Source organism: Lampetra planeri, chromosome 1, assembly GCF_965212315.1.
Source record: "Lampetra planeri chromosome 1, kcLamPlan1.2.h2, whole genome shotgun sequence".
NCBI classification, from domain to species: Eukaryota; Metazoa; Chordata; class Hyperoartia; order Petromyzontiformes; family Petromyzontidae; genus Lampetra; species Lampetra planeri.
Genome location: NC_136107.1, coordinates 21,899,411 through 21,910,746, shown reverse-complemented (window position 1 = coordinate 21,910,746; position 11,336 = coordinate 21,899,411). Strand labels below are relative to the sequence as shown.

Here is an 11,336-nt window from a genome sequence, read left to right as displayed (position 1 = left end):
TCATCATCAGGTGTGAAAACCACAGCAAGAATATTTTTTTTCACCACCACTTTTTTCAAAACTTTTTCTTGCTGTGGTTTTCACACCTGATGATGATTGCTTGTGTCGCAATCGAAACGTCGTTAGAATTTTATTGTTTTATTTTTATTATTCGATTATTTCCCTTTCTACGTTACTTTATCGAAAGAACCAAGAATATCTAAAACGTATTGCGTTTTTTTTCTTCTTCTTCCTTCTTCTTCTTCAGTAAGGGTGATTTAAAACAGAAATAGATATGCATTCGGGAGAGAAAAAAAAAACACGTTACGGGGGGTCAATTAATCGGGAGGTCACAAGACATATTTTGGTCCCAAGATGTGTGCGCATCCCGCGACGTCAGCCAGCAGAGGGCACGCTGAGTGTGACGTCACAGCCGCAGACAGCTGATGTGGCCGCTCGGTGCGTCCACGCTGCGGATCGGAGCAACGCAACCTCCTTTGTTTGCGGCCGCAACCTCTTCGCGTTCGTCTCTCCCATCTTCTCATTAGGCCAGCGAGAGAGAGAGAGAGAAAGCCGTCTGGTGCGCTATCACACGGTATTTTTTGTTGTTTGGTTTTCATGTAGGCATTAGGTTCGCTCGATTAACCACAGTGCCGTCACGGCTTTCATTCAGAGCGTTGCAGTCGTAGCCGCTTCGTGTTCATAGGAAGGACATTCGAGAAGATGGCTCCCAGCGATAAGAAGTTCCTGGAGAGCCTCTCTGGGGCTGGACGGGCGATCGGAGTGCTGACAAGCGGGGGAGATGCCCAAGGTGAGATCAATGGCGATGCGTGCTGCTGTTGATCGGTGACAGTGGCGGTGATGCTCTCACTGGAGCACGCGTTATGGTGTTCAGGACCCAGTGAAGGTCTTGGTGGGTCGGCGCGACTCGTCCGTGTGTAGAGAGCACAGAGGTCCATGGTTGAAGAAGAGCGTTTTTTTTCTTCTGGAGGGTGTCCCGTAGACGTAACCGAAGCCTGTGTTATGTAAAAGAGGGCGATTGGAGCGGGAAGTTCTTTGCTTTGAGCAGAGCGGTCAAATGGCTGAACGAGGGAGATCTGCGGTGCAGAGATGTTCAGAGTTGTAAATGTGATGTCCGTGTTTGGGTGAATGAGAAATGTGGTTTTAATGACGCATGTGGTGCGATTAGCACGGTTGGCTGCGTACGGTGGAAAAGCCACATACACACGCATACCTGTCAACCCTTTATCAGTGTCTACCTTATTTCAGACCAATACAGACCTTTTTGGTGACCCTTTGTCCTCATAACTCTCAACGTGCATCCTACAAAGTCCCATCGCAAGGGAGAAACACAAACAAATAGACAAAAATATGATTGAGAATAGGGTTTTCCCCTTTTAATCTTGATTTTAAGTTTTCGTGACTGCAGGAATCCATACTCTTTGGTTATTTCGGTAAAGTCACTGGCAACAGAACAGGTGTTAAGTTGTTAAAACACCAAACTGAAACCTTTTACAAGGAATCATGTCTGCATTAACCACAATAATTGTCGTCAAAATGCAAACAAAAACATACTCTGATAATATATGCATTGTCCTTGAAACTGATTGGTCCACACCAGAGACATCTTTCTTTTGAAAGAGAGACATCTCTGGGTCGACAGGTAGTATACACCAGAGGTGTGGACTCGAGTCATGCGACTTGGACTCGAATCAGACTCGAGTCATGATTTTGATGACTTCAGACTCGACTTGGACTTGCCTCATCTTTGACTCGACTTGACTCGGGACTCGAGAGCAAAGACTTGAGACTTACTTGTGACTTGCACAACAATGACTTTGTCCCACCTCAGAGGTGTGGACTCGAGTCATGCGACTTGGACTCGAGTCAGACTCGAGTCATGATTTTGATGACTTCAGACTCGACTTGGACTTGCCTCATCTTTGACTCGACTTGACTCGGGACTCGAGAGCAAAGACTTGAGACTTACTTGTGACTTGCATAACAATGACTTTGTCCCACCTCTGGTATACACACGTACACCAGGGGTCCATAGAGAATAAGGATGCGTGTTTGAAATAAGTTTCTGTGGTTGAAGTTGAGATTTCCCACGCTGGGGGCATTTCCGTAGTTGAAACGCACAGGCCCTCGGTCGCAACAGAAGTTCGTGGTTGGGACGAAGAGACTCGTATTTGGAACAGGAGTTTCAGTCGTCGGAGAAGTGATGTCTGCAGAACACAGAGTGGAGGTCCACGGATGTCGCAGAGAAATCCTGTTGCATATCCAGAGGGCCACATTGTAAAAGTGCAGGTCTACCATTATGAGAGCAGAGAGATCAAAATTCGCAACAAGAGTTCCTGCAGCGTGTCGAGAATTGTGGTTTGTGTCACATCCATGGCGTGGTTTATGGGTGGAGCAGCAGTAAGTTATTTATGCGGAGGTACAGTACGAGTGAAATAATCTGTAAGTCCACTGGAGCACGAAAATGCGACTCGTTTAGTCATCTAGATTTTCATGTTGGCAGTTTTAATGTTTACAGGCCAAACCTGTTCCTACCTGAGTGGGCATGATCCACGTGGCAAAATATCTCGGTTTCTCGAGAATACATCGTCAATGTATGGCACAATGTGTTTAAGTGCAGTAGCACCGTGATAATTCAGTAATTTAACACGTGACCTTATATTACCGAATGTTAAGGTATGCATAACGCAACTATTAAGACCAAAAAACTTGCTACCTTTTAGACAAGTTGCATGCTTAATGCAACGCACAGGCTTGTGTGCATACATCTTCCTATATGAATTTGCCTTATTAAACGATGTCCACAATGCATCCTCTGCATGCTTCCTGAATAAAGTCCAGTGGTACGTGACGATGCGCTGGTCCGCAATGGTGCCGGATTCATGCCGCAACATAAGGTGCCCTCTTCTACTCCTGCGCCATGGCTGTGATGACAGCCACATTGCGTTTGCTCAGCTGTTAATTCTTCTGGAAATATTATGCAGCAGCAGCAGAACATTTGGCTTAGCAGTGCAGCTGTATTTAACAAGGGTGTGGTGTCGGTTTTGTGGTTGTGAATGGGCACGTTTTCCAGCCGCATGTATACCACAGACAAATATGCCATGTATAGCCTTAACAGACTGTTGTGGCAAGTTTTGTTATCGAGCATCTATGAAGGCCAGAACGACACACGACGGGGTGGGTGGACAGCACCACGCCCGGCCGCCTTTGTCTCTCCAGTGGCGATGTGTACACAACGGACCAGGAACTCATATGAGGCTAAGTCAACTTAGGTGAGGCTCAGGACCGGTACAGATAATCGTCACTGGTATTGGCCATGAGTGGGAATTGAACTCATTGAACTCGGGTTCGCAGTGCAGCGCGCTAATCGCTACACAACCGCTCCGCCCCACACACATACCCCAAACACACAGGCTCTGGAGCACACAAGACACTATTGAACAAAGACAAACACACAAACTCTGGAACACATGCAGACCAATTTTCCAATCTTGATAGGACTTTTTGGAGAAGTCCTGTTAATGAGGACCAATTAATCTTGGTTCTGACCACCCTATCCCACTGTGCGGAGTGTCCACACTTGAGATAGACCACACGTTACAGGTACTGTACTCCGTTTTAACATTGTCTCAACCCAAGGGAAGGGAGTTTCATAACAATTGTGGTCGGCCTCAGCTTGCCTCCACAGTGCTGGATTACAGGTGTGTATAACCACCACAAAAGCATTTGCAACAGTTGCTTACATTGGTTTAGATGTTCCCTCTTTGACCGTGCACTAAATAAACATTACATTCCTTTGTGTGCAGCAAAGATTTGCCGTGCACAATATTCCATGGTACGCATAGAGGTGACATCTGCCAATAGACCAGACAGGGCTTTATAGAGTACATCCCCCTGGGCTTAAGAATGACTTACTCTTTGGTTCTTTCGGTAAAGTCACGTAGGTAGAAAGAAAATAAAACATATCACGACGTTTCGATCGCAACGCAAGCAATCTTCATCAGGTGGAACAACCACAGCAAGGAAATCAGTCTCTTTTATACTGTAGCTCGATCGCCTTTAGCACAATCGAAAGGTTGGGAATTCAAATCTTGGCCATGGTTGACTTAGCCCATCGTTCTTCGGTACTAAACAAGTACAGGTACCAATTTCATCCAATGGATAGACGATCCCGTGCCATGGGTGCATGATTCGCAGATGCAGCACTTTGGACTAAACCCCAGCAAGGGTTGTTACACGTGTAATGCGGGCGTAAGCGACCTTCCGGAGGTGACGTCACGGGGGGTGGAGTCATGTGACGTGGGGGGAAGGTTCGGGGCCTTAAGCGGGTAAACCGGAAGGGGAAGGCAGTCGGGGTGTGAGCGGAAAAGAGTGAGGCCACGCGGGCAAGTGTGGAGAGGGGGGGGCGCCGACGGCCATCGGGAGCCAACCCCGAAGATAAGAGGAAGCTGCGGAGTGGTGTGCAGCTGCGGAGGAGACAGCCAGGAGGGCTGCGTGTTAGAGGCAGCGGTGTGGCTGCCAGGAGGAGCTGCGGAGAGAGAGAGAGAGGGGGCTGCTTGTTAGAGGCAGCGGTGTGGCTGCCAGGAGGAGCTGCGGAGAGAGAGAGAGAGAGCAAGAAGCTGTGAGAGCTGCGGAGGGAGAAGAGCAGCAGGGAGTACAGCCAAGGGGGGCTGTGTGAGAGAAACAGCAGCGGAGCTGCTGTTGTGGATCGGGCCGACATTGGAGTCAGCACCGTGGAGAAGCTATAGAGTAAAGACAGCCGTGTGGGTGTACAGCACGAACCGAATAATAAAGGACACTGAGCCAGACATCGTGGTCCAGTCGTTTATTACACTGGTGTCGGAAGTGCAACGGCATGTCGAAACAAGTGAGGAAGAAAGTTAATCCGGCGCCTGCATCGGCTTCTTCGTCCGACGACGACGAACTCCCCCCAACCACGGATCCTGTTGGGGTGGTGGAGGAGAGCCCGGCTGAGGCGACCACGGGAACGGGAGTGGAGGATGTTGGCGCGGTGGCGGGTCCGTCGACATCATCAGACGCGGATCAACGATGGCAAGCGATGGCGGTACAACTGGAGGCACTTAAGGACGTCCTGGCGCATCTATGCCATCTCGTCGCGCCAGGGACGATGGATGATGCAAGTGGTGCTCCGCGGGCCGCCACGTTGCCTGTCCTGCCGCCGCCATTGCCCACGCGGCAAGAGGCCGCCATTTTGCGCGCTCCGTGGCGCCAAACCGCCATCTTGGCCACGCCGCGGGCCGACGCCATTTTGAATTTGCCATCACAACCACCACCATTGGAAGACGGCGGGAAGAGGAGTCGGAGTCGCCACCTTACAACGGTTAAAGAATTTTCCGTCGGTGGGGACTGGAGCGCGTTCGCCTGCCGCTTCTTGGCGGCGGTACGCACAGCAAGATGGACCGATGCGGAGGCTTTGGAGGTGTTGCCGACTCTCCTGGACGACGAATCTGTCCGATTCTTCCGTTCCATAGCGACCGATAAGAAGGCAACTTTATGTGGTGTTTTTCAAGAAATGGCCGATGCTTATGAGCCACCAGATGATGCGCATCGGCGATTCGCTCAACGACAACGAGCACCAGAGGAGTCGCCCGTGGCGTTCAGGGGTGCGGTGCTGGAGCTGGCCATGGCAGCTTATCCTGAGACGCCACAGGACCTGCTTGAGCCTCTCATATTAGGGAAAATGTTGGAGCTGTCTCGGGATCTAGGGATCCCCATGCCTGTGTGTGGGCATGAGAAGCTAACTTCCCGGATGGCTGCTAAGTGTCTCGATGCGCAATTCAACCTCCGTCGCTGGAAACAAGTGACGGCGTGGACGGGGGGGCCCGTCAAAGAAGGGGAGGCGCTGGGGTGGAACCCTGCGCAGGCCGTCTATGTTCCGGATGACCGGGGCCCTCAACAACTGACGGCCGCCTCCGCTCCATGGACGGGACGCGGCGGGCCGAGACCGCGCGCGGTGCTACCAGAACGGGGCCGTCAGGAGGCGAGGCCTGCGCTTCGGCGCAACGAGGCCGAATGTTTCCGCTGCGGGCGTAGGGGCCACTACGCCAGAGACTGCTGGGCCCGCTTCCCGGCTCCGCCGCAGCAGGAGGCCTCGGCACCGGTCAAGTCGGCTAAAGATCCTCCGAAACAGGCCGGCCGTGACATTGCGGGGGACGAGGGGCCCTGCTCGGAGGACGCCTGCCAGGTCTGCGGGACCTTCGAGCCCTGCAGCCCTTCCGACCCAGCTGCGGGCACGGTCACAGGACAAGCCCAAGACTAACTCTTTAGGGACACGGGACGTCGGTGGACTTCCAGATGCGACAGGGGGATTACCCCCTGTCATTCCTCGACTTTCATCGCGTTCCCGTTCTGCGAGTGGGCCGCCGACCGTCCGGGACGGGCCGGCGACCCGCACACGTTCCAAATCGCTTACGTTTCGTTGATTGTTGCTGTCTTGTTATTTTTTTTTCTTACAGTTGTATTTATTGCATGCTTTTGTACGTTCGTTGATGTTAATTGCGTTGTTGTTGTTCTTGCTGTTACATTATATGCTTAGTGTCCTTTAGGGGGGGAAGCTCGGTTCGCCGCATTACGATTTGCTATTGGTCAGCCGAGGTCGGCTGGGATTTTTCTACGGGGGAGGGTGGTGTAATGCGGGCGTAAGCGACCTTCCGGAGGTGACGTCACGGGGGGTGGAGTCATGTGACGTGGGGGGAAGGTTCGGGGCCTTAAGCGGGTAAACCGGAAGGGGAAGGCAGTCGGGGTGTGAGCGGAAAAGAGTGAGGCCACGCGGGCAAGTGTGGAGAGGGGGGGGCGCCGACGGCCATCGGGAGCCAACCCCGAAGATAAGAGGAAGCTGCGGAGTGGTGTGCAGCTGCGGAGGAGACAGCCAGGAGGGCTGCGTGTTAGAGGCAGCGGTGTGGCTGCCAGGAGGAGCTGCGGAGAGAGAGAGAGAGGGGGCTGCTTGTTAGAGGCAGCGGTGTGGCTGCCAGGAGGAGCTGCGGAGAGAGAGAGAGCAAGAAGCTGTGAGAGCTGCGGAGGGAGAAGAGCAGCAGGGAGTACAGCCAAGGAGGGCTGTGTGAGAGAAACAGCAGCGGAGCTGCTGTTGTGGATTGGGCCGACATTGGAGTCAGCACCGTGGAGAAGCTATAGAGTAAAGACAGCCGTGTGGGTGTACAGCACGAACCGAATAATAAAGGACACTGAGCCAGACATCGTGGTCCAGTCGTTTATTACACACGTACAAGCTGCTGTATATACACCTATAGTTGTCCTTGTATGCCCTGACCGATCTCAAAGAATCTTGGCACCCCCCACTGTGCTTAATTGTGAAACCGCACACACGTGGCATGGCGACATGGTATGGAGGAAACAATCTCAGATTTCATTAATAAGCAGAACGTGCACGGTAATCAAAATGTTATCACAGTCAAATAGTCTCCGTAAAATATGCTTTTGGCGATGTCTTATTAAGTGGTTCGGCTATGGATTCTGTGTTTAGGTTAATTGGAATTTCAACTTGTAACGCGCTGCAGAGGTATTTGCTCACACTCGACGAGAGAGAATGAGTCCGAGGCGCGAGGAACCACAGACGAGCGGGCAAGGCAGCCGCGGTGAGCTGGCTTCACATTCCACCCCAAACTCTGCGATTCTCCGTATGTTCAGGTGTTATCGGCCAATGAATGAGTGTTTACATGTGGAAGGAAAACAGAGCTCCTGGAGAAACCCCACGTGTATTAAGGCTTAAGGGGCAACACTCATACGGATGGAACAGGTGAAGTCCTCTTTACTGCATTCTCTTGGTAAGTCAAGGTATGGCACCTCGATTGTGCACGGGAAGGGAGTTTCACAACAATTGTGGTCGGCCTCAGCTCGCCTCCACAGTGCTGGATTACAGGCGTGTATAACCACCAAAAAGCATTTGCAACAGTTGCTTACATTGGTTTAGATGTTCCCTCTTTGACCGTGCACTAAATAAACATTACATTCCTTTGTGTGCAGCAAAGATTTGCCGTGCACAATATTCTATGGTACGCATAGAGGTGACATCTGCCAATAGACCAGACAGGGCTTTATAGAGTACATCCCCCTGGGCTTAAGGATGACTTACTCTAAATCATTAAACTACTGTCCGTGCCATGACCAATGTAGTCTATCAGTTTGCAGACCGTAAAGGTTAACACAGTGAATCACTTATTTTGAAGTTGAATAAATGAATGTCTCCTTAAAATCGTAGAATATCCTGAATTTTTTATTCCTAGATTTAATCATACAGTGTATATCTTAGTGAATAGGATTATTGGATTGAAATCCGTTTTTTTAACGCCGGATTGTTACAGTGTAGGTTACCTCTGAATTTGTGCAATGTTGAAAGAGAGAGCTTGAAATAATGTGACACTTTTTGGATTAAAACGTGCACGACCATAAATTAAACAGAACCGAGGTAACATCTTTCATGTGCAAGGCACAATTCACATGTTTTGCACTGCACATTCGCTTAGCTCTATTTCTCCTATTGGAGTGCACTCACATTAGCGCTGCACTGTACATCAGTGAAAAGGCCCATTTGCATCATTCTGGGGCTGCACTAAAGCTTGCCAGCTGCTTATACATCAGAAGTGAAAGTCAGAAAAAAGTGAAGAGGCCATACTGGGCGGTATGTGTCTGGGCAAATGCTAAGTGGCAGAGTGCACAACCTGGCCTCGAGCCAGATTCCATATCCTTAACTAAATTAATCCACCACACCTTAACAATAGCCCCATCCCTGCCCATAAATCTGACCCTAATGCCACTTCTCAAACTTAACTCGGCCCCATTTTCAGTCTTTGGTTCAGTTTTTACATTTGTTATTTATGGTTCCAAAGACAAAGATATGCCGTGTAGCCTTTAACATACTGTTGGGGCAAGCGCTTTAGCAAGCACCTATTAAGGCCGACACATCACACAAGTGTGTACCTAGGTGCCTAAAACAGACCCCTAAGCAGCTTATACACTGCCAAGCCCCAGTTCAATGAGTGTGAAAGTGTCACTAACTTTAAGAGGCCTTGAACCCATGATGGGGGTTGAGCTGCTGTCAGACTTTTAAGACATTGGTGCCTGATCGGATTGTGGCAAGGTGACCTATGACCCGAGTACACCCTTGTAGCTGGCAGGGGCTGTCCTGACCTATGTGATACTGCCACTTGAAAAACAACATTCATATAAATTTACAAGCAAATTAAATCTGCACATAATGTATACACAGTCATCTAAATAAAATGCAGTTCAATTAAGTTATGTATTGCAAACCAGATAAAAGGCAACTGTAGACACTTGGCTATTCCATGAAATATACGACATTGCCATGTATTTCCACTGATGTGAATGCTTTTATTTGTATATTTTTTATTGGTATTGTTATCATTGTCATGATCTTTGTCAATGAAACTTGGTCGGAATTGTAGCTATCATAGCATGAATAAATGTTCATATAGACGGTTTAAGATCTTCAAATGAAAGACGCTGTGCCATAAATATAGGGCACTGATATTACAAATGTAATTAATTCTACATTCAGTTGACTTTCACATAAGTGGGAAATGCATTTTAAACCTGAAATTGAGTCCATAACTAATGGTAACCATTGTAAAATCATTGCAACCATTCACAAATTTAGTATTGCACATGTGCACACTTAAAAAGTTACCAAGTTGTGAACATGATTAAACATGGACAACATTACTTCTGTAGATTGCATGTAAACATTGTCCTACCTCTTTCCTTAAGCCAGGTGTCAAGAACCAAAATTTACAAGAAGATAATTTTTTTTCAAATTCGGTGAAAAACTCTGTTTCAGGAGCCGCAATGCATGCGAATACGAGTCACGAAACAGTCCTTAAAGAGCCGCATGCAGCTCCGGAGCCCAGGCTGCCGACCCCTGCCTTAAGCCTTTTGAGCCAATACAAAAAGTCTGCAGCAATTTCCTCCCCACTGTGCCACGGCAACCCTGCCTGCTGTGCACACACTATTTGGAGGAATGGTGACGCATACAGTATTGTTGCTGTTGAGAGCTAGCTCGGTGACGTTGGATGCCCTTGTTTGACTACCGTATTTATCTGGTGCTGTCCTTTTGGTCTTAATTGAACTTGTACATTTTCTTCTGAGGTTCAAGGACAATGCCGCCAACCCCCCCCCCTGCCCCCCCCCAAATAACTATTGTTTGTAGATATAGATTAAGTAAGGCTGTGTATCCTGGGCGTTCCAATGCGAGATTGCAATTTAACAATCATATTAAGAAGCAACAAAGGACCTGTTTTTGTAACTCCTAGAGGATGCTGGTACAGAACAATGGTACAGAACAATAATCTCTACCCTTACGATGCTTCTTCACTGTTTGGAGAGTGATCAGTCTTGTTTCCTTCATTCAGTCAACATTTATTGTACACATATGGCCCTGTTTAGTTGGGCCCAGGTCAAAGTAAAAACACCCATGATTGGAAATGGAATTTAGCTTTTTTTTCACAGAATGTGCTACTGGTGCTAAACTTTGTATCTTACCAGGTAAGGCCCACTGAGCTACTTTTTTTCAGAAGCGACCTGGCCACAAATGATAGCTCAACAAAGTGGCCAATCATGTGTAAATGTATATAATCCAAATACTGTAGACGCATGTTGATTCTAAATGTGGAGGGAAAACCCGGAGAACCCGAAGAAAATTGATGTAGGCTTTTGCTTAATATATTTTAAGGGCCTAACTTAACACAGCCTCTCCAGTGTGCTGTTTTAAGACACAATGGAGGTTCATCAATTCTACAGTAAAATAAAAAATGGACATCGATGTAGGGGACGTTTGCTGATCCTAAAATCAGCGATGCACTGCAATAATGACGCCCAACATTTGCGGCAAAAAATCATGGTAAAATCAAGATAACATAAAAAAATATATATTATTGTGTTATTAAAAACAAAAAAACTCATCACACAGACATGGAGACAGAGAGAGAAGCTTGGACATGGAGAGACATGGAGAGAGACAAAGATACCGAGAGACATCGATATACATAAAAGACAAGGAGATACACGTACATGGAGATGTACATTGCTGAACTTAATAACGAAAAGAAATAAACATTGTGCTTAAAAATATATTTCTAAAATGTGTTACATTTCTTGTGGCGAGGTAAATTCTATTAACAAAAGGAAGCAGCAGCCAGAAATGGGCTCTCCTTTGTCTCCTGTGATAGCGAATTTGTACATGGAAGATTTTGAAACAAAAGCAATAGCTTCAAGCACACTAAAACCATCTGCTTGGTTTAGATATGTGGATGACACATTGGTGGTCTGGCCACACGGCAAAG

General features: G+C 48.2%; 1 protein-coding gene across 2 annotated transcripts in view; it reads left to right on the top strand.

The window, feature by feature from the left end:
• Positions 1 to 384: 384 nt before the first annotated feature.
• The window catches only part of LOC144720105 (ATP-dependent 6-phosphofructokinase, platelet type-like), an 87,569-nt gene continuing 76,617 nt past the window's right edge, over positions 385 to 11,336 (top strand). Inside the window, exons 1-2 of one of the 2 annotated variants that reach the window (XM_078596603.1) lie at positions 715 to 790; positions 7,502 to 7,613. In XM_078596603.1, the coding sequence (XP_078452729.1) occupies positions 7,565 to 7,613 (49 nt within the window). In that variant the 5' untranslated portion in view covers positions 715 to 790; positions 7,502 to 7,564. Of the gene's footprint in view, positions 791 to 7,501; positions 7,614 to 11,336 lie in introns of both variants that reach the window. The other variant, XM_078596595.1, reaches the window with a different exon arrangement.